The following is a 20057-nucleotide window of genomic DNA, read 5'->3' as shown; positions in this document are numbered from 1 at the left end:
CCCCACAAGTGTGGGTGACCAGGGCAGGAACGGAAGCCTCCTGAGCACCAGCTCCCATGGTGGCTCTGCAGCTGGATCCTGCCAGCAGAGCCAGGACAAGGCAACACCCCTGAGCCATGGGGCAGCCCCCAAGGGCTTGAAGGCCCCTGCACAGCAGGCTTGGCTCTAGCCTAGTGCTGGGGGACCTGGGCAGCCCCCTAAGTCCCTGCACCATGGGCCTGTACTGGGGAGAGGCTGGATGCAGGTAGGAAATGGCCTCTTGGGGAAGCTAGGGCAGAAGCTTCTGCACCCCCAGGCACTACTCACCAGCACCTCATCCTGCCTGCCTGAACGGGCATATCCTGGGGTTTGGAGGCTTGTGGGGATGGAGCCATGTGGGGTGATCCCAGAGGAGTGTAGCTGTGCCCATGGTGATCATCTGGTGGGACCAACACCAGCCAGTCCCACCTCAACCCTGAAGTGCCCCTAAGGTGCCAAAACCCGTCTCAACATCACTAGAGGCCCTCAGGAACCCCTACCTCATCAACAGGATACTGGAGAGTGCAACTGCTTCTTGCCCAGGGCAGGGAGAGCCTCAAAGGCATGGGGTGGGAGGGACTGCAGGCTCTGGAATCCGGATTTTCCCCTGTAAGGAAATATCCCAACCAGCATCCCTCTCCTCTGCTCCACCAGAGCAGGCGCCGTGCAGCACTAAAGGCTCCCATGCCCCAGCCAGGACTGAGGGATGTGGCAGTGCTCCCAGGCTGGGGAAGCCAGATCCCAGGGGATGACGTGCCAGGAATAGGGCCTGGGAGAGGGTGAGGGGCCCCTCTATGAAGCAGGACACAGGGCAGTGCTGAACTGGTCCAGTCAAGAGCCCTGTGACTCCAGCTGGGGAGCAGCAGCTGGACTGGTCTGGCACTGATAAGGGGGAAGAAGTGTTGGGATTGGGAGCAATGGGGGTGCCCATGCCCAGGATCTCATGGCTAAAATAACCCTTATTTTATTTATACCAAAGTCTCACGGTCCTTCATGATAAATTTAAAGACAGAGAAAAGCCTCAGGAACATGCCCAGTGCTGGGCCAGGCCTTGGGGCCATGCAGCAAACAGTGTCTGTGCCGTGGGATGAGAGCCCCTGCCCACCCCTGACAGGTGTCTGAGAGTGCCGAGCCCTCACCGGCGGTACCGGTAACGCTTGAAGTGGAACCAGAGCTGGAAGATGCCATTGGCAAACTGACAGCGGAAGCCGTGGCGGTGGGAATACTCCCACTCCCTGTTGACGATCTTGAAGGCGATGTCCTCATAGGGTGGCCCGGCATGGAAGCGCAGGATGGCAAAGTCTTTGTTGTCCTGGCAGGCCTCCAGGAAGTACTCGGGCGTCGAGCGCTTGTCAATGAGGTCGGGGTAGAAGATGTTGAACTTATAACCCTGCACGATCTTGGGGGGAGGGTTGTCGAAGTCATAGTGGGTCTGGTTGTACTTGTTCCACTCGAAGCCTGTGTGCACACGGTTGAAGAAGCGGGGCTTGCGGGGCCGGTACTTGTCAGCCCACAGATAGGCCTTGCCCGTGAGCGGCATCTCCACGCTGAACTGCGCCTCGTCCGCGCCCATGCCCTCCTTGGCCTTACGGAAGAAGATGTCGTCAGTGCTCTCGGAAGCGTCACCTATAGGGGAGGAGAGGTGACATCAGGTTCTGCAATGCCAGCCAGGCCTGGGCCATGCGACACTGCTCCAAGGCATGCAGAGAGAAGGAGCTGCTGTGCGGAGGATGCAGAACTGGATACAGGAATGCACAGGCTGCCCTGTGGTCTCTGAGTGAGCACTGGGCTGAGTTGTGCAGGAAAACTCAACCACAACACCCCTCCTGCCTGTCTGCACCCAAACACCTTGGTGGTACTGAGGCAGGTCCCCCAGGGAGCCACAGCAGCCTGAACACCATCTCCCTGCTCCTGCCCAGGCCACGGTGCCCTTTGCTCCAGGGGCACCCCTCTGCCAGATCAGCTCTGGGTGCCTGACTCAGATCCAGCTCTTGCCCTTTCCTGAGGGCAGTGTCCCCTCCAGTCCTGCACGTCCCCCATGCTGGGCAGGCTGCAAAGGTGGTGGGCGCAGGGCCTGCCCTGGGGCTCACCTGTCACCTGGAGCTGCTGGCGCAGGAGCAGCAGGCGGTGTGTGTCCTCCTCGGCCTCCAGCACGTGGGCATCGAAGGGCAGCTCGTTGGGGCCCAGCAGCCGGGGGCTGTACTTGCCCGCGTCGTAGTCATCCAGGCTCTGCTGGATCAGATCCTCCTCCATAAGCACGGCCTCCCCCTCCGCCTCTCCTTTGGCCTCTGTGTCTTGCTCTGCCTCTGGCTCTGAGGACGGCCCTGGCTGTGCCTCAAGGCTCTCCTCGGGATCCAGCCTGCATGGAAGGGAGAAGAGAGGACTGGGACGGGGATGGTACCCTCGTTGGCTGCTCACCTGAGCTCTGCCTCGGGAAGGGTGAGGGCACAAGACTGCTCTGTGCCTGGGGACAAGCCCAGGCGTTTGCTCACCTGTCACTGGGGGAAGCCGGCTCCCGCTTGATGATGGGGAAGAGCGGTTCGCTCTCCACACCCTGCTCCTGCTTCAGCTTGTACAACTTCTGACGCAGCACGTCCTGGTGCCGCTCCCGCAACCTGAGAGAGGAGAGGAGCTGTCGGGTCCCACCCAGCAGAACCACCTCACTCCCACTGCCCAAAGCTTTGACACCCACCTCCATGGGCAGAAACCTGCCAGGCTTGGATGGCTTTGGGCTGAATAAGCCCCAGTTCAGTTCTCTCTTGGAGATCTCACTAAACATCACCACTGCAGAAGGGACTGGGTGTCCCACCCTGCTCCCCCTCTTGGAAATCAGCCATCTCAGAGAAGGTAGAACACCCTCCCCCATTCCCTCCTCCAACTGGGTTTATGCCTCCCCAGCTCTGCCCATGCAGGGTCTGCACTGCCCCCACTCTCTGCTCTCACCTGGCCCGAGCCATGTAAGCCTTCAGCTGCTGCAGGAGGCTCTCCCAGTACCCGATGTCCAGGTTGGGCCCTCCCGCCCGGATCTTGCTCTCAATGCCCTGGTACAGGGCTTGCAGCTGGTTGTATGTCTTCCCCTTGAACACGGACTGCACATCGGAGCTGACCGAGGCGTTGACACCATCCCGACGCTCCCCTGGACAGGTGAGGGCAGCCGGTCGGTCTCCGGGCTCTCAGCCACACTCATCCCGGTTCTGCTGACAGGGGGCCAGCGCACCCCAGCCAGGGACAGCTGCCAGACCCAACAGCCTCCATCCAGCAGGTCCAAGAGAGCCCCTCTGAGCCTGAGCACACACAGTGCCCTATGTGACCCACCACTCAGAGACCCAACACCCACACCAAGCTCTGCTCTCCTGCTCACCTGGTCCTCCTTTCCCGGAGGCCTCCAGCTTGCGGAGCTTGGCTATCTCATCCTCCGTGATGATAGTCATGTCCCTCCAGAAGTCCACGTTCTTTCCTTGCTCCAGCTCCATGTACACCTGCAGGCAGAAGACTCATCAGGCACCTGCTCCACACCAGGGGCAGGAGAGCAGAGCTGGTAGAGAAGCTCTGAGCCTGGCAGAGGGGCAGCAGAGCAGGCACCTGGATGTCCTCCACCAGGTCCTCCATGTCGGAGACGGTCAAGCCATTGAGGAAGGTGTAGGGCTCGTGCATCTCCACAGCCAGGTCATCGTCCTCTGCGCTGATGTACTTGGCCAGAAGATCAATGGGTTTCGCCCTCCCATCCCGAATCCGGATCTTAGACCTGGCGAAGGCACAGGAACAGAGGGACAGTGGGGGACACTGAGCAGTGCCATCCTCTGCTCCCTGCCAGGCCTGGCTCTGAGCAGGTGCACACCTACCGCAGCTTGGCCTGCTGCAAGTGGAAGTTGTCCTCCTGTTCTTCCCACGTTTTGAAGTGCTCTGCCTCCTTCTCCCGCTGCAGCATCTCCAGCTCCTGCTCCCGCATGGCTTTTTCCCGCTCCCGCTCCAGGCGCAGCTGCTTCACCTGCCCAGGGTGACAGAGTTTGAGGCCACTGTGGATGGGGCCCCGTGCAGACACCTGCTTGAGGACACAGCCATGACGTGACCTGTCCCCGAGTTGCCTTGGCCCCTGCCATCAGCCCAAGCTCCTGGAGAGTGGGGAGCCAGCGGGGCCAGGTTGCCTGGGCTCACTGCCAGCCCTGGGGGAGACAGGGGACACAGGCACAACTGAGTGCCTCAGTGTCATGACCTGGCATTGTCTTCCTCAGCACCTCCTGAGCTCCTGGGCTCAAACCTAAGGCAAGAAGTTTCTCATCCTGGAATAGCAGGAGTCAGGGTTCTATGGCCCCCACAGTCCTACAGGACTAGACACAACCAAGAGAAGAAAATGGGGACTTCCCAGTGAGAACCAGGCTGTTCTGGTTCTCTGTCAGACGGTGACATGGAGAGGACATCTTATCCCACCTTCTGCAGCTCCAGACGATTGTCTTCCTGGATTCGCTTGTTCCTCTCCTTCAGGTCCTTCTCGTCCAGATGGCTGATCCCTTTCTTTTCCAGTGCCTTAAACAAAATGGCAGAGGGAAGCTGTGAAACCCAAGGACCTCCACAGACCCTCACTGGCCAGCAAATGCTACTCCCTTCACCCATTTCTGCTGCTTGAGTGAGGTCTGATCCTGTGGAAAGTCTCTAAATCACTCAAATGCTGCTCCTGAAGCCCCTCAGCAAACCCAGGCTCAGCCCATATAGCCCATCTGGCCTGGTGAGGTGAATGCCAGCATGAAAGCATAATGGAATCATGAGGGAAGGGACCTTAAAGATCATCTTGTTCTACCCCCTGCCATGGCAGGGACACCTTCCACTATCCCAGGCTGCTCCAAGCCCCGTTCAGCCTGGCCTTGGGCACTGCCAGGGATCCTGGGGCAGCCACAGCTGCTCTGGGCACCCTGGGCCAGGGCCTGCCCACCCTGCCAGGGAACAATTCCTGCCCAATATCCCATCCAGCCCTGTCCTCTGGCAGTGGGAAGTCACTCCCCTTGTCCTGTCCCTCCAGGTCCTTGTCAAGTTCCTCTCCAGCTCTCCTGGAGCCTTTGTTGCCACTGAAGGAGCTCTAAGGTCTCCCCAGAGCCTCCTTTTCTCCAGACAGCCTTCTCTTCTCCCTAACCCTGAACACCCCCAGCCCTCTGCCGTTCCTGTAGCCAAAGTGCAGCATTCCCATTACCATCTCCATGTCCCTGACCCAGTAAATGCCACCCAGCACTCAGCAGCTCCAAGACCCTCTCCTGTCCTCGACCCATTTTCTCTCAGCGCCCTGGATACAGACCCCCGCTGAGGCACAGATCCCCCTAACTGCCCCTGCCTGTTCCATTTGGCTGCAGGGCCAGGGCAGAGCTCACCTTGCTCCAGATGAATGTGCCCAGCAGGTTGTTGTCCCCGAAGGGATTGTCGGTGTTGGTGTAGCCCATGTACTCCTCACCCCAGCCCATCTTCTCCCGCTTCTTTCTCTCCTTGGCCTCCTTCTTGGCCAGCCTCCGTGCCCGCTTCTCCTCGGGCGTCTCCAGGGCCTTCATCAGAGCCGCCTGTTTCTTCTTCTCCTCCCTCAGCCTCAGCCGCTCCTGCAGGCTCAGCTGCTGCCCCGGCTCCTCCCGGGGCCGCGGCGGGGAGGGGGAGCTGACGGAGGACACGGAGGACTTGGATCCATCTCTCCTGCGGCGCCGCTCCCGGCTCCGCGGTGCCCTGTCCCGCCCGCGCTCCGGGCTGGAGCCGGAGGAGCGGCCCCGAGACCGTGAGCGGTGTTTCCTCCGGTCCTTACGGTGCCGATCCCGGCTGCGGCTTCTTTTCTTCTTTTTCCATTTCTGTCTCTCATCGCCGGAGTCCGAGCTGGGGGGGAGCACAGCCAGGCTTCAGCGGGAGGAGGGCACGGCCGTGCCGGGCACGGAGCGTCTCCCGCCGCAGGTGAGGCCGGCCCAGCACCGGCGCCACCGGCAGCGCCGAGACAGCGAGGGGTACCCGCACCCCCGGCGCTGACCGGCCCGGGCCGGTGTCAGCAGCGCTCGGGACCGCCCTCCCGTCCGCCCCCAGTCCCCGGCCCTACCCGAGAGCGGCGGGACTGAGCTCCCCCTCCCGCCCCGCCGGGCCCGGCGCTGCGGACAGCAGCCGGATCGGGCCCCGGCACGCCGGCCCCGCTCCCCCACAGCCACGGCGCGGCCGCCCGGGGCCAGGTGCGCACTCACCCCGAGCTCGGCTCCCGGCGTCGGCCCCGACTGCGGCTCCGGCTCTTGCTCTGGCTGCGGTGTCGCCGCCCGTGGCTCCCGGAACGCGAGCGCCCGCGATCCCGCTCCCTTTCCCTTTCCCGGTCCCTTTCCCTTTCCCGCTCCCGCTCCCCTTCCCGTTCCTTCTCCCGGTCCCGGTCCGAGCGGCCGCCCCGGGCCGGGCTGCGCGACCCGGAGCCCATCGGCAGCGGCGGCTCCGCCCCGGGGCCTCAGCTCACCAGGCTGCCCCACCGTCCGCCTGCGCCCGCCCCGCTCCAGCAGCGGCCCCGGCGCAGACAGGCGGGCGGCGGGCAGCCCCGTGCCGGGGGCGGAGCCTGCCCCGACCCCGCCCCTTCCCCGGCCCGGCCGTGCCCGCGGCGCCCTCACGGAGGGAGGCGGAGAGCTCAGCACGGAGCGCAGAACGCTTTATCGGAGCGGGGTACAGAGCTCTGCAAAAGGGGCTACCCGGAGAAGCAGGGGGAAAACCTTCAAAACAACCGAGAAAAGAAAAACAGCGCCCAGGCCTCGAGCCCCGGAGCAGAGATGGGATCACACCCCAACAGCGGCGTCCCCGCCCGGCCGCGGCCCCGCCGGACATTCGGCACGCGGTGCACGCGCAGCGCGGACATGGACACGTGTGGGAACAGCGACATCCGCGGGGACAGCCACCAGGACAGACGGGGGTGGGAGCAGGGACAGCCTCCAGGACAGGCTTGGCGCGGGTAGGCATGGACAGAAAACCCCTCAGACGTGACCCCAGACACCACCTCAGCCCTGGCTTTCTTCTTGTCCATTCGGGAGGCGCTGGAGCAGTGGCTGGCAATGAGAAGGGGAATGCAGGGGCGATGGAGCCCTGCAAACGCCTCTGCCTGCCTTGGACCAAGGCCTGTGAGTGCTCTGGCTTCACTAAAAAACTCCCCAACGTGAAATTCCAGCACACGTGGCTGGAAAGGCAGCAGCAACCAAAAGCTGCATCCTCTCTGCGTGTGTTGAGGGTCTCTACGAGCTCCTGCGTTTGCCCCAGAGCCTTTACAGGAACCTGCCTGCAAACTCAAGGACAGAGATGCCCATTTTCTCCTGCCAGCCCCGTACCTGAGAGCTCACCTGCAGCCCCAGCACCAGGCAATGGTCAGGGCATATCCCACAGAGTCTGAGATCCCAGCTGGGACCATGGGGATGAAGGACAGCAGTGGCACAGACCTGTGCGGGAAGGGGCTGTCCTGCGGGGTCAAATCTCAGAGTACAAGACTTGTGGTGCCTCCTTTAATGACGGAGAGCCTGGACAGCACTTGCTGGGTCACTAAAGGGAGCCTGGCAGAGAACAGCACCTCATGGCAGATGGAGGAACACTCGGAACAAGGATGCTCTTTCCCACAGGCAAGTGCCATTCCTGCCCAGGCAGCACTGGCAGTGCCTGTGATACGCTCCAGAGCTTCTGCTACTCCCATGGCCGTGCAGAGGGGGCCAAGAAGAGCTCTAAAATCCAAGGTCCTTTAGCCTCTGTGGGAAGCAGTTCCCCAGCACTGGGAACTGCTGGGACAGGAGGTGACATGGCAGGGATTGTGCCAGCCTGAACAGGGGCAGTTTCCATTTCAGATCAACATCTGCCTATAGGAAGGTTCCTCCTTGTCTCCTTGACAAAGCTGTTCTAAGCCTTTGCCTGTCCTCTTACAGGACCACCCCAGCCCATCCAGACCTGCTCCAAAGGGTCCAGCATTACAGAACTGCACAAGGATCATCTCAAAAAGGGAAGACAATTCTCTGAATTGAATGAACATGCTGCAGGAGCTTTGGGTTCAACCCCTCTCTCAGAACCCAAGCACAGCTCTAGCTCACAAAGCTCATTCTCTGGGACACTCCCTGCACACGCACCAAGCAGCTTTAGAGCCCCTAGAAATGAGGGGAAGTAATAAAATCTCCATCAATGATGCCTGAACCATCTCAAAAAAGATGCTTGATTTCAGGTGCCTGGAAAGTCTTGATGACGCCAAACCCTCCAGCCCCTGACTGAGGTGGTCCCAGGGCAGGGGCCTGGGTCAGAACAGCTCCAGCCCACCCTGGTTCCATCCCAGAGCCCCCTCCTCCAGCACAGCACCCAACAGCAGCAGCTGCAGCAGGGATGTGGCTTTCTCTGGCCATTCTACACACACTGCTGGAAGAAAAAGAAGTTGAATTTTTAGCTTTTTGAAGCTCCTTGCCTTGAGCCCAAAGGCAGGTGAGGCTGTAGGCTCCCATTCCCCTCCACCAACCCTTGAGCCCCCTCAGCCTGCAGAGCCCCCTGGGTGGCACAGGAAGGCGGGATGGGACAGGAGCTGCAGCTGGGAGAACGAGCTGCCAAGCAGTGACAAAGGGGAGAGTTTCTTGAGAGACTTTTGATAGACTATTTGGTAAATACATGGATACATGAACAGCAGCAACTTGCACAATCCCCACACTGTGCTCCCAAGAAGCACAACTCACAGCCTTCTGCATCTACAGACAGGGAAGGGAAGTACAGGTCCTGTATTCTGGGCAAGAAAAAAACATCAATTCCTGAAGCTTCTCAATAAGTTCAGTACAGTACAGTACAGAAGGAAGAGCTTCCCATCAGCCCAGCTACCTTCTGGGACCCAACATAACTGCTCCTGAGTGCTGCTGTGAAGAGACTGTGGGGACTGAGGCCTGAGAGCGGGGTCCCACTTCCCCACCCTTCCACCTGGAATCCCAAGGACAGTGAAGATTGTAAAGGGAATAAAGAGACTCTTTCTCAAGCGAGGTTCATAAAGCACACAAACAAGACCTGTCTCCCTCTGGTCTAAAGGATTTCCTCTTTTCTGTCTGGGAGATGGGGACAGGATTGCTGGATTCCAGACTATGCTATGTGTCCTGCTGATGGATGAGCCTGAACACTATCACGTGACATCAAATTCTCACCTATAGCCCGCAGCCCTTGCAAAGCAAACCCTCTCAGACACCGGCAGCAGGGATTTCCACCAGCAGATGTGACCCCAGGCAACAACCAGTCACCCAGCTTTCTGTCCAAGAGTCCATGAGCACAGCAGTGCTGGCATAATTCCATGACAGAGCCAGACTCCCATCCCTGCCTCCAGCGGGTGGACGTGCCTTTGTGTCCCTGCCTGCCCTGAGGGGCAGAGGGGACGTGTGAACCCAGTGTCCGTGACCCCAGGGTACAGCCACGAGCACGTGAGGGACTGAGTGGCTCAAGGAGGATGCAGGGTCTGGACAAGCCCCATGTGGGCTGGGCAGAATGGGGAACTTGCCCTCCAACGTGGTCAGGCTTGGGAGGTGCCCAGTTCCCTTCTGTCCGTGCCTGCGGGGCTGGAGCAGGCAGTGGCCAGTTGGATGAGGTGTGGACTCCAAACACAGAGGGAGGGGTGGCGCAGCAGTGCAGCACAAGGTGAAGGTGGAACCCATCACGACTTCGAGGAGAGCTGAGGAGTCCACGTCGCTGTCACCAGGAACTGTGTGCACTGTGTGCTGTCCCGCACAGTGTCACAGACAGGAGAAGTCACTGGAGAGTTTGAATCCAAGTGAATTGGCATGGCTACTTTGGACTATGGTAACATGGGAGCAATTCTATTCCATGGCCTTTAATACATTTCATTTTCATAGCACCTTTCATCCCAGGGTTTAAGTGCTGTAACGGAAGCAGGTACTGTGCACCCATTAGCACGGGGGAAACTGAGGCACAGAGTGGTTTAGTGATTCGCCTTGGGCCACTTGGAAAAACCGTGGCAGTGTCTGGACAGCCTTAAACCTCCTGACTCCCTCAGTTGGTGAGACCACACTGCTGCCTCACATGAAGCCACTCCGCTCCCTGCCCTCCCCAGCAACGTGCTCCTACCCATTCTTCGGTGAAGTCTCATGCTCCTTTTTGATGCACAAATACATGACCAAAAAAAAAAAAAAAAAAAAAAAAAAAAAAAAAAAAAAAAAAAAAAAAAAGTGCAGTAAACTAAATGTTTAAAAAAGCACATTTGTGCTGTCTCTGTGCAAAGATAAGAGAAATAAATACATGATTAAAAAATTAAAAAGGTTCACAGTATCACACATGGATAGGTAGCTATGGTAGTGCACATCTGGAAAACACTGTGTTACTACCCAGGATTCTCTACACCCAGCTAGAATTCTCTGCTGGGAGCTGCGGGTGAGCGGGTGGTTTCTTTGCTGCCCATGTCTGGGGTAAGTAGAAATACATGGTTATAGTTTTGCTCCATTCTGAAACGCAGTGCCCGGGATCCTGCAGTGCAGCAATACTGGTGTCAGCAAGCTCTTCCCCATCCCGCTGGAATGGCTGCATCAACGAAAAGGGAACACATCGACCTGCAGAGGGAATCGCTGCTCTCTGGGACTCCTGTGTCTGCATAGAGATTACTGCAAGAGGCAGAGAGAACAGAATCACAGAATCATGGAATCGTTAAGGTGGGAAAAGACCTCCAAGAATACCAAATTCAGCCATCAGCCCAGCACCACCACCATGTTCACCACTAACCCATGTCCCCATGTGCCACAACCACACATCATTTGAACATTTCCACGGACAGTGATGCCACCACTGCCCTAGGCAGCCTGTTCCAATACCTGACAACTCCCTTTCAGTCAAGACATTTTACCAAATATCCAACCTAAACCTCCCCTAACACAGCTTGAGGCTGTTTCCTCTAGTCCTGTCCCTTCTTCCCTGGGAGCAGAACCTGACCCCCACCTGGCTGCACCCTCCTTGTCTGGGAGTTATGGAGAGCGGGGTCTCCCATGAGCCTCCTTTTCTCCAGGCTGAGACCCTCCAGCTGCTCCTCATCACACTCGTGTTCCAGCCCCTTTTTCCCATATCCGCTCACTTCTCTGGACATGCTCCAGCCCCTCAATGTCTTTCTGGTTGTGAGAGGAAAGAGGATCAACCCGTGTTGATCAATAGGTCTGTGTCCTGCCAGCTGCCCAGCACAATCAGAGGCTGTTCTACATCCTCCAGAAATGGCAACGTATCTTGGAAACCTGAGGTCCCCAGAGTTTTTCCTGCACCAAACAACTGGGAATAAGCCACAGCCCTTGCTGAGCAGGCCAAGGCTCTGCCAGCACAGAGCTGACCTGAGAGGCCGCTGGGCTCTGCCGCAGCCATGCAGGAGCCCCATGCTGCCAGAGGCCAAGCTGACCTTGCAGGGAGCACAAACTCTGACCTCGACCCACCGGGCACCCGGCACACGGCTGTTGGACACTTACTGTATCGCTCTCCTCATCGGAGACAGAGTGGAGCTGAGTGCTATAGTGGAGCGGGGAGTAAACCCAACTCCTCTCGTCTGTCGGCTGCCAGAGTGGCCAGAGACGGCAGGGAGAATGCAGGGAGAGCAGCAGCAGAGCAGGGAGCAAAGGAGAGAAGAGGAAAAAATAAAAGGAGAAAATAAAAAGAGCAGGAAACAATACAGTAAGAACAGCTGTCCACCTGGAGGGAGAGCACTGAGCCCAGAGCCAGCTCTCAGCAGAGGAGCCCTGCTCATCCTCAGCACGTACCAGCTCCCTGCCAACCGGGACACGGGACCTGTGCCAGCTGCAATGGGGCTGGCACACCCTCTCCTCTTGTAGGGACAGAGTTTTAGAGCTTTTTAGATGTCAGGGAAACCTCAGGTCCCGGCCATGGCATCAGCCCAGCTCCAGAGAAACTGAGAGATTTGGGAAGTGACTTACCTAAGAGTAGTGACAGTTCTGGGTTCCTGCTACCCGCTACCAGCTCTCACCCTCCCATTTCCAGAGCCCTGTGCATGCTACAAACTGATGTCCAGGAGGGCTTTTACAGGGAAACTGGATTTGTTTGTTGTGCTTTCCTCCTTCTCTGCAGAAGGCAGCAGAGCTGGGGTGAGACCATGGAGGATGGTGGCCACAGAAAGGAAACAGTTATTGCTGAGATCTTGGGGACAGTGGAGTGATGGGAACAAGTACAACACAGGAGGCAAAACACAACTGGACCCTGGAAAGAATGAGGGGAAGGAGGTGTGCCTTGAGGGACAGTTACCATAGCACTGGGCATTGCTGTGAGAAGACACACTGCTGCCTTCACAGCACAGATTCAAGGGCTGGTCTCTGCTTCCAGTGTTCCCAGGGGGGCCCCATTTACACTGCAAATAGGCTCTTTTGTCTCCAGAGGAGCTCCCACAGATAAGAAACTGCCCCCTTTGACCCAGCCTGGCATTTGCAAAGGTAGAGAAGCAGAACTGGGTGTTTGGAAAGAAGCCTGCAGTGTTCCCAGCCCAGGAACTGAGTGTGACAGTCTACAATGTACAAGGAACTACAAGAAGCCAGAGAAGCTTTGAAGCACTGGGCTCCACATGCTGAACCCCCCAGTAACTGCAGCTCCATTAGTAGAGACTGCTGGGAGGAAGGGAGGCTGAGAAGTCCCTGTCTGGAGCTTCTCACAGGACTCTGTCAGAGGTACACGAAACATCCCCACCACATCAAGCTTGTCCTACATCCTTTTTCATCCATAATGGTTCATCCATCCTGATTGAACCACATGCTCCAGCCAGTCTCTTTCAGAGCCTTTTAGGAGCTTCGATGCATGTGGGGGAACTGCGGGAGATAAAGGAGCACCCATTGCTTGGCATTACCTCTCCCGGTGCTAGAGCAGCCAAACCCAGCTGAGGGGCAGGAGGGGCTGCAGGAGGTGTTGCCTGTTTGCCCAGTAGCACCTTCCTCACGCCATCAGCAACAGCCAGGGGCACATTCCTGCCCCTGCTTCCCCATGCACCTTGCCTGTAACCTAAATGAGAGCACCAGGCTGCACCAGCGAGGCTACCAGCACTGCCACCACCCTCTGGGGACAGCAGCTCTCCCAAAGCATGAGAAGGTAAATGCTAAACTCCAGAACAATCTCAGGTCTAGATTCAGCCCCTAAATGCTCAAATGCCTCCCTGCATCTTTTGGAAAGGAAAATCCTCCCTGCTCATAGAACACCTTCAGTGAGGAGGGAGCACACTGGTGATGCTGAGAAGGGCTGGAAAGCTGAAACCAGCCCTAACTCAGCACCAGCTCCTGCCTCATTTGGTTTATGAGCTGCTCCCCACAACCCAAAACAGTTCTGTTTGCTACTGGAGTTTTAGGACCATCAAAACATCTTAATGGTGCCTTTAAAACCCTCTTCCTGGGCTGAGGGAGCTGAGCTTGACATCACCTATAGAGGCCTCGGTGCCTGTCTGCCCAGATCTGGTACTAAGAATCACAGAACAGTTTGGGTTGGAAGATCACCTAATATCCCCCCTTGCCACGGGCAGGGACATCTTCCACTATCCCAGGCTGCTTCAAGCCCATCCAATCTGACCTTGGACATTTCCAGAGAGAGGGCAACCACAGGTTCTCTGGGTAACCTGTGCCAGGGCCTCACTGCTCTCAGTTTTCCCAAGGGCAGGGTGACACTACGGCCCATCCCAGGGTAGGAGCTGTGTCACCAGTCTGCAGAAAAGGGACAGAGCTCATGATTCTCTCAGATCCTACACGGAGATCCACTGGTGTCATTTCAATATGCTTCCCCCATTTCTGCTGGGCTGGTTCCTAATGCCCACTCAATCCAGAGCCCCAGCTGTTGAGAGAAATGGGATGCTGGCCCCAGTGTTTCAAAGCTGCAGCTCTGCTCCCCTACATGCTGTGCTGGTGTGGTCACTTACAATCCCAGAGGAATGCGAGGTAGTTCGGAGTCTGCGCTGGCGGGGAGAGTAAATCCAGTACCTCCCATCTGTGAACTGAGTGGCCCCAGGACAAGTGAGGTGAGAAAGGAAACAGAGGAAAAAAAGGGTGATGTGAAAGAGAGGATGAAAGAGAAAGCAAAAAACAAGGGTTGGGCAACTCCAGGCCTGAACGGGTGAGCAGGTGGGAAAGCCGTGCAGGGAAGAGCGGCGCCCATGCCCTGCCACACTCTGCACTTTTATTCCCTGGGGATAAAGAGGAGAATGAAGTGCTCTCCACGAGCAGACTTCCAGTCATCAGATCACAGTCTCCTGGGACTGGCCAAATCCTCCTCTGCACACACCATCCCGTCACCCACCACTGCCCCTGAGCACTCCTGCAGGAGCAGCTGTGGCACTACTTGAGCGCACGCGTGCAGCCTCACCCGAGCTCCAGCTCAAGTGGTTTTCCAAGGAGAGTGCCCATGGGAACTCAAATCAGCTTTTCCCTTCATCCCAGCAGTGATAAACACTCCACAGCACACAACACACATTTAATGCAAAACTCAGACTCAGATGAAGTATGAAATGCTGATGAGCAGTCAGTCACACTCTCTGTGAACACGCTCTTCAGAATTTTCTCTTGGATAGAGGTGTCCCTCAAGCTGGGGGCAGTCCATATGCCCAGGGACAGGGAGGAAGAGCAGCTGACCCTCACTAGAAAACACTTGCCAGGGGAGCAGGCAGGATCTGCCTGCACACAGCTGCCATCCACAGGTAAGGAGGGGGCAGTGTTAGAGGAGCCGTTTGCATTTTGAACAGCATGCATCCAACCCCAAACAAGCTGTAAAACAGGGCTGATTCCTTCCACAGCTCCCACAAGCCTCAGAGTGACTCGGCAATGAGTGAGCAGCTCTGCAGCAGGGTCACAAGAGCCCAGGGAAAGGCCAATGCTGCATTTTAGTTTAGGAAGGAACCCATCGCATGGGCTCAGGTCGTGTCCAGCACCGCAGAACCAACAGCAACAAGTCAGAGCAGAGAGGAGCCAGGCACCTCTTTTAATGAGGGTTCCAGTGCCCAGGCACGAGAAAGAGCTCAGCTCTCACGGGACAGGCACTCAGCTGTGCTCTGGGAATCCATGGGACAGGTACATGTTGCTAAAAAAACCTCTTCTCTGGTCTGCAGAAGTTGCTCAGCCATTGTGGGAGCTGAGTGAGGACCAGCGCCAGGCTCCACGGCACTCTGCTGCCAACCACCAACTTACTCCCTGGCTCAGCACTAGACTCCCACTGCATCACCTAATGCAGCCTGCAGGGAAAGGAAAAGCCGGAGTTCACCAGAGCCCAAGGTCACCCTCTGCAACCACCTCCCTCTGGGTCTAGGCCATGTTTGTGTCAGGAAAACAGCCAAGATATCTGGCTGAGGAAGGATAACCTCTGTTGCACCCACATCATCTTGGCTTGTCCCAGGAGCAAATGTGCTGGCCTAGATAAACACTTGTGCTTGGAAGTAGAGCAGCACAGCTACAGCTACATCCACAGCAGGAGTGCCACCTGTGTGAGCCCCACTAGATGCTGTTCTGAGTTCTCCAAGTTTAATCCAGTTCCCTGCATTCAAAAACCCACCTAGCACCGAGGTCTCAAGGTGCTCCACACCAAGATGGTGCAGGGCAGCCACTGCCCACCCGACTGCCTGGAACGGATACTGACAGCCTTGTCCAACCCTTCCCATCACCCCCCAAGGGTCAGGTGGAGAAGGTCTCTTACAAAGTATATGTCTGTGACTGGCACGTCGTCTTCATCCGAGGCCTGGCTGGCTGGCTCCGAGGCCTGGCTAGCTGTCTCCACCTCTACGGTGGCTGTGGATGTGACAATGGCACAGGCTGAAGAAGCTGCCTCTCTGCAGAGGGGAAAGAAGTGACAGTCTAGTCACTGCAGTCAGGACAGGAGCAAGGAAAACGGATTTATTAGAGGAGCTTCTGAAGATGCTGTGCTATCACATCCTGAAGGGTCACGTCAGGGCAGGGCAGGTCAGTATTGTGCTCATTGTCACTGAACACCCATAGCTCCAGCAAAGCTGGAGCCCAGCAAAGCCTCCAGCATAAGCAGCCACAGCTCAAAACCCACTGTATGGGCTCTGCTCAACACTCACTCTTTGACTTCTTCTTCAGGAGCTACAATCTCAACGTCACACTTGGGCTCCAGCTCAACACTGATTTGCTGAACCTCCTCCTGGACCCGCACCTCCTCATGTGACCTAGAAACCAAAGGGGAGACAGGTCCAAAGACTCAGCTGGACATGAGTTATGCATAGCCCTCAATTTTAGGTCAGCCTGAATCAGTCCAGAGCCAACCAAGCCTCTTGTGTAACTCTGCCCCAGCACACAGCTGCTGCTGCTGCTGCTATCGTGGCACTGGGCTCCCAGCACAGACTCAATGGCTGATTTCAGCTCAGAGGGAGCACTCAGACCTCCCAGGACTGAGGGTTTGGATAACCAAAACTCCCAAGAAAAAGTCAATCCTGGAAGATTGCAGCATTCAGGAATAACAAAGTGGGAAAAGAGGACAAGAGAAAAGGAGTTAAACAGACAGTGCAGCAGGAAAGATGGAGTATGGGAGCAAAGAACTGGCCTCCAGGGAAAACCTGTGTCCAGAGTTAGCCTGGAACCAGGCCAGAGCCTCTGACCTCTTCCAAGACTCTCACACCAAAGCTGCTCCAGGGTTGAGATCAGATTTATCTGCACACTCTGAACTGTTTCTGACAATCTTCACTTTAATACCTCATGCTATTAAAATAATTACTTGTGTTATCAGGGCTGGCTGCACTGTCCCCATGGGAAAGAGAAGCAGGAGCCTGCCCAGCTGAGGGGCAGCTGTCAGAGAAGGGCTGAGCTCTGGGTTCACTGACAGCATTGCCCTACTTGGGGCTGGCTCTGACCAGAGCTGGGGCCAGTGGGCAGCACTTCTGTCCAGCTCCATGCATGGAACTTGCTACTCTTCCTCACAGGGCTGGACCTCAAACCTGGACTGAATTCCCCAGCAGACCAGAATAACCAGAGGTGTGACACATTCTTGAGCAAATTGGGTAAGGTTTTTACCATCTCATCTCAGGAATGTAAATTCTTGCTTTAATAAATTTGTGTCTGCACTGGTTTTTACCAGGGGATCCCAGAGAGCTCCACAAGTGCACAGGTCCCTACTCTCCCAGGAAGGGCACATGGAGGCACTGGCATTAGAAAGGGACAAATTAGGCAAAAACCAGCAAAGGTGGCCACACCTGCAGACAGTCAGTGTAGCTCTGGCAAATCTGTGACAGACAGATCTACTCTGACCAAGCCACTGAGCTTCCTGAACGCTCCCAGGTCACTCTGATTCACCTGACCCATTTCTGGATGAGCAGTCACATACTACAGCAGCTCCCTCCCTCCAGGAGGTACCATTGAGTCTGAACTATTTTGGATGAAGTCAATGCATTTGGCTCATGGGCCCCACCACTGGGGCCTGGATTTAAGTCTCCAATTTTCAGCAATTTCTAACACTGGCTTCTGCAGAATATGAGGTGCTTCACAAGTCCCTGACACTTCTCACAGTGAGCAGGTCCCTGTCCTCCAGGGATAGGAATTTATCAGGATTCAGCAACGTGCAGCATCCAGAGGGATCCATTAGGAAATACCAAAGAAAGGGATTTTTTTCACAGTGCTTGTCAACTGAACTCAGCAAATCACTCAAAGCTTGGAACAGCAGTAGATGCCTGTAATGTGGGGCAAACCCTCATCTTCCAAAGACCTTTCCTTCCAAGCACCGAACATTGACTGCAGGGAGAGGACATCAGCCTGTCAGGCTCCTCTGGCTATGGCACATTCTAGGACTGAGTCTCTGATGTAATTTCAAAGCCTACTACACCTACACAATGTCCTAGAAAGCGAGAGCAGAGCCAGCAGCATCCGCTGGCTCCTCATGCAGATCCTGCTGACATGGACAATGGGGTAATTTTTACTGATGCAAAATAATTCTACAATAACGCACAATAATTTAATGATGAGAGCCTCTAAAATCCCACACCCCTCCGCAGCACAGTATTTCTGTCCTACTTTGCCCTTGGCTCTGAGACACCACAGGAGGGAAAAAGCCTCACAGATTTCTGAAAACACTGGAAGCTACTTCTGAGGGGACTGAGGGTGCTCAGGGCCTCACAAAGTCAAAGTCCTTTCCCTTTGCCCAGGCTACAAGCAGATGCTCAGAGGAGGAATGTTCCTGCTGTCAAGGCTCACTTTCTTGCTTAAAGGAACTTAAATGACCTTCCTTGACTCTGGTGCTGGGTGGGTAAATTTGGACAACACTGTTGACCCCTTTCCTATCAAATAATTGGTATTTTCAAAGCACTAAGAGATCTGCTTTGCAAGGAAAATTCTGTGTAAGAAGTGGGGATCATCTGATTGCAGAAGCAGCTCAGCATCCATGCCAAAATCCTGGAGCTGCTGAAATTCCCACTCAGCCCTCTAAGCGACCTTTGCACAGGGATAAACATGAAGTCTCTGTGCAGCAGAGAGATGAGACAAGAAGACAGGAGACCCATTTCTCACCTGCCATCCTGCCCCGAGGAGTGTGTACGCCTCCTGTGGAAAGAAAACAGAAGAGTTTGGAGGAGCAATTTAAGCCAGAAATCCTGCACTGTCCCCATATCTACCTCCACATCCCATGAGGGAGATGTTCTACTTAACAGCTGACACTTCTTCCAGCAATAATTAATCCCATCAAAGCTGTGTCTGCTTGCTCCCAGGAGAGATTTAATTAAAATCGGTCATTAGCATTCTAGAGTGCGGATCTGCAGCACAGAGAGCAACAGCAGCCACTCGACACCAGTGGGAGCAGGGAAGTCTCCTCACCTGTACCTGGGCTGCTCAGAGGTCTCCGAGGGGGATCGCTCGGGAACAGAGAGAGATGTTGATGATAGTGTCGTGGCTATGGAGGCTGTGGTAGCTTCTTCAAAGGAAGGAGGAGTGCAAGGGAGCAGGTCTGGCCTGCCTGCTGGCCCACAGTAGGGCAGGGGAGAGGCAGGAAGAAGAGATGATTAAGTCAAACACCAACACTTCACCTACACCAGCCTCGTGTGAGGCTGTTCCACCATGAACCTGCACACCCCCACTGGGACTGGGCACTCAAACCACAGGCAGGCAGAAGTTCAGCTGGGTCATGACAGCCTCTCCCAAGGCATCCTCTGGAGAGAGCCAGTCAGCACCACTTCCAGCACAACAGGCAGGGAATAGAATGCCAATTAAGATTTCTCACTGGTGACCAAAGCTGGATTAAAGGCTTGGATCACCAGGGATAAATATCCAAGTGAATTAAGAGATGAACTGAGTGTTCAGTGCTTTGCACAGGGAGCAATCCAACACCCATGCACTGGAAGAGCTTGTCCTCCAGCACTCAGCTGTAAATGCAGGCAGATGGAAGTGAAGGAAAGGCAGCACAGACCCAGGCCATTCCTCTGTTTTCCAATGGCAAGATCCTGCCTGTTATAACTGCCCAAACACTGTCATTGGAGTGCTGCAGTTCCCAGTCACCGCCCCCGCCCAAAATCTTTTCTTAAAGGGTAGAAAATGCAACTTTGTTTTGGCTTTGGGCTATGACTTATGGTGGCCCTCAGCACCAGTAATGTCTTGCAGCAGTGATGCAGGCGACCATTTTTACTGCAGAACCCCACAATGCTGCAAAGAAGGGATTTGGTCTCCTTTGATGCAGAGGTGTAGCATCAAGTACCTGCTGGTGCTGTGACAAAACAATGCACTCTTACCTTCTTCCCTGTCCTGGTTAGGTTTAGCACCTGCAAAGCACAGCAAGACATGCAATGAAGAGCTATCCGTGAGGAAAGATCTGCAGTTGGTGCACAGTGGGGAACTTGATGAGAACAAGGGAGGATCCTAAAGAACTGCTAGAAAGAGAGGGTAACCACAGAGCCAATACCCTGAGCGGGGCTGTCACCTTCATCGTCGAGCGTGGGGTAGCTCCTGGCCGCCCGCAGGTCGTACTGGGTGTCGTCCTTCTCGGAGGCCAGCTGGCTGGCCGAGAACGCCGCCATGGGACCCGCCGTCTTCACAGCCAGCAAGGCACCGCGCCCTTTCTTCGAGGGGGACGACTTCAGAGCTGGAGGAGGGAGGGATGCAGGGAAGGTCAAAGTACCG

At 56.1% G+C, this 20057-nt stretch overlaps 2 protein-coding genes across 9 annotated transcripts in view; both read right to left on the bottom strand.

The window, feature by feature from the left end:
* Nucleotides 1-966: 966 nt before the first annotated feature.
* Nucleotides 967-6448, bottom strand: CACTIN (cactin, spliceosome C complex subunit). Of its 2 annotated transcripts, none has more exons than XM_053966020.1 (10): nt 6213-6448; nt 5376-5859; nt 4447-4542; nt 3861-4006; nt 3601-3763; nt 3380-3497; nt 2962-3154; nt 2511-2633; nt 2109-2401; nt 967-1644 (listed from the first exon to the last, which is right to left on the bottom strand). In XM_053966020.1, exons 1-10 carry the CDS (start codon nt 6431-6433, stop codon nt 1154-1156), a joined length of 2328 nt encoding a protein of 775 aa, XP_053821995.1. In that variant the 5' UTR covers nt 6434-6448; the 3' UTR covers nt 967-1153. The 2 variants fall into 2 exon arrangements, with proteins under 2 accessions (XP_053821995.1, XP_053821996.1); XM_053966021.1 differs by having other exon boundaries at nt 2109-2377.
* A 2136-nt stretch (nt 6449-8584) lies between these two features.
* The window catches only part of PIP5K1C (phosphatidylinositol-4-phosphate 5-kinase type 1 gamma), a 50491-nt gene continuing 39018 nt past the window's right edge, over nt 8585-20057 (bottom strand). The window contains exons 12-19 of one of the 7 annotated variants that reach the window (XM_053965968.1): nt 19840-20019; nt 19670-19699; nt 18762-18903; nt 18459-18491; nt 16028-16132; nt 15643-15775; nt 11448-11531; nt 8585-10604 (exon numbers count right to left, since the gene is read on the bottom strand). In XM_053965968.1, coding sequence (XP_053821943.1) covers nt 10602-10604; nt 11448-11531; nt 15643-15775; nt 16028-16132; nt 18459-18491; nt 18762-18903; nt 19670-19699; nt 19840-20019 — 710 coding nt within the window. In that variant the 3' untranslated portion in view covers nt 8585-10601. Of the gene's footprint in view, nt 10605-11447; nt 11532-14905; nt 15185-15642; nt 15776-16027; nt 16133-18458; nt 18492-18761; nt 18904-19669; nt 19700-19839; nt 20020-20057 lie in introns of those variants that run through there. The other 6 variants (XM_053965969.1, XM_053965970.1, XM_053965971.1 and 3 more) reach the window with 6 other exon arrangements.

This window comes from Vidua chalybeata, chromosome 27, assembly GCF_026979565.1.
Source record: "Vidua chalybeata isolate OUT-0048 chromosome 27, bVidCha1 merged haplotype, whole genome shotgun sequence".
Lineage (NCBI taxonomy): Eukaryota > Metazoa > Chordata > Aves > Passeriformes > Viduidae > Vidua > Vidua chalybeata.
The sequence above is the reverse complement of the archived record's forward strand: the minus strand, read 5'-3'. Positions and strand labels throughout refer to the sequence as shown.

Coding starts and splice junctions, on each gene's coding strand:
- CACTIN (XM_053966020.1), bottom strand. CDS start 6,433: ATGGGCTCCGGGTCGCGCAGCCCGGCCCGGGGCGGCCGCTCGGACCGG. Junction 2,634..2,961: donor GCTTACATGGCTCGGGCCAG/GTGAGAGCAGAG, acceptor CTCCTCTCTCAG/GTTGCGGGAGCGGCACCAGG. Junction 2,402..2,510: donor CCGGCTTCCCCCAGTGACAG/GTGAGCAAACGC, acceptor TCCCCGTCCCAG/TCCTCTCTTCTCCCTTCCAT.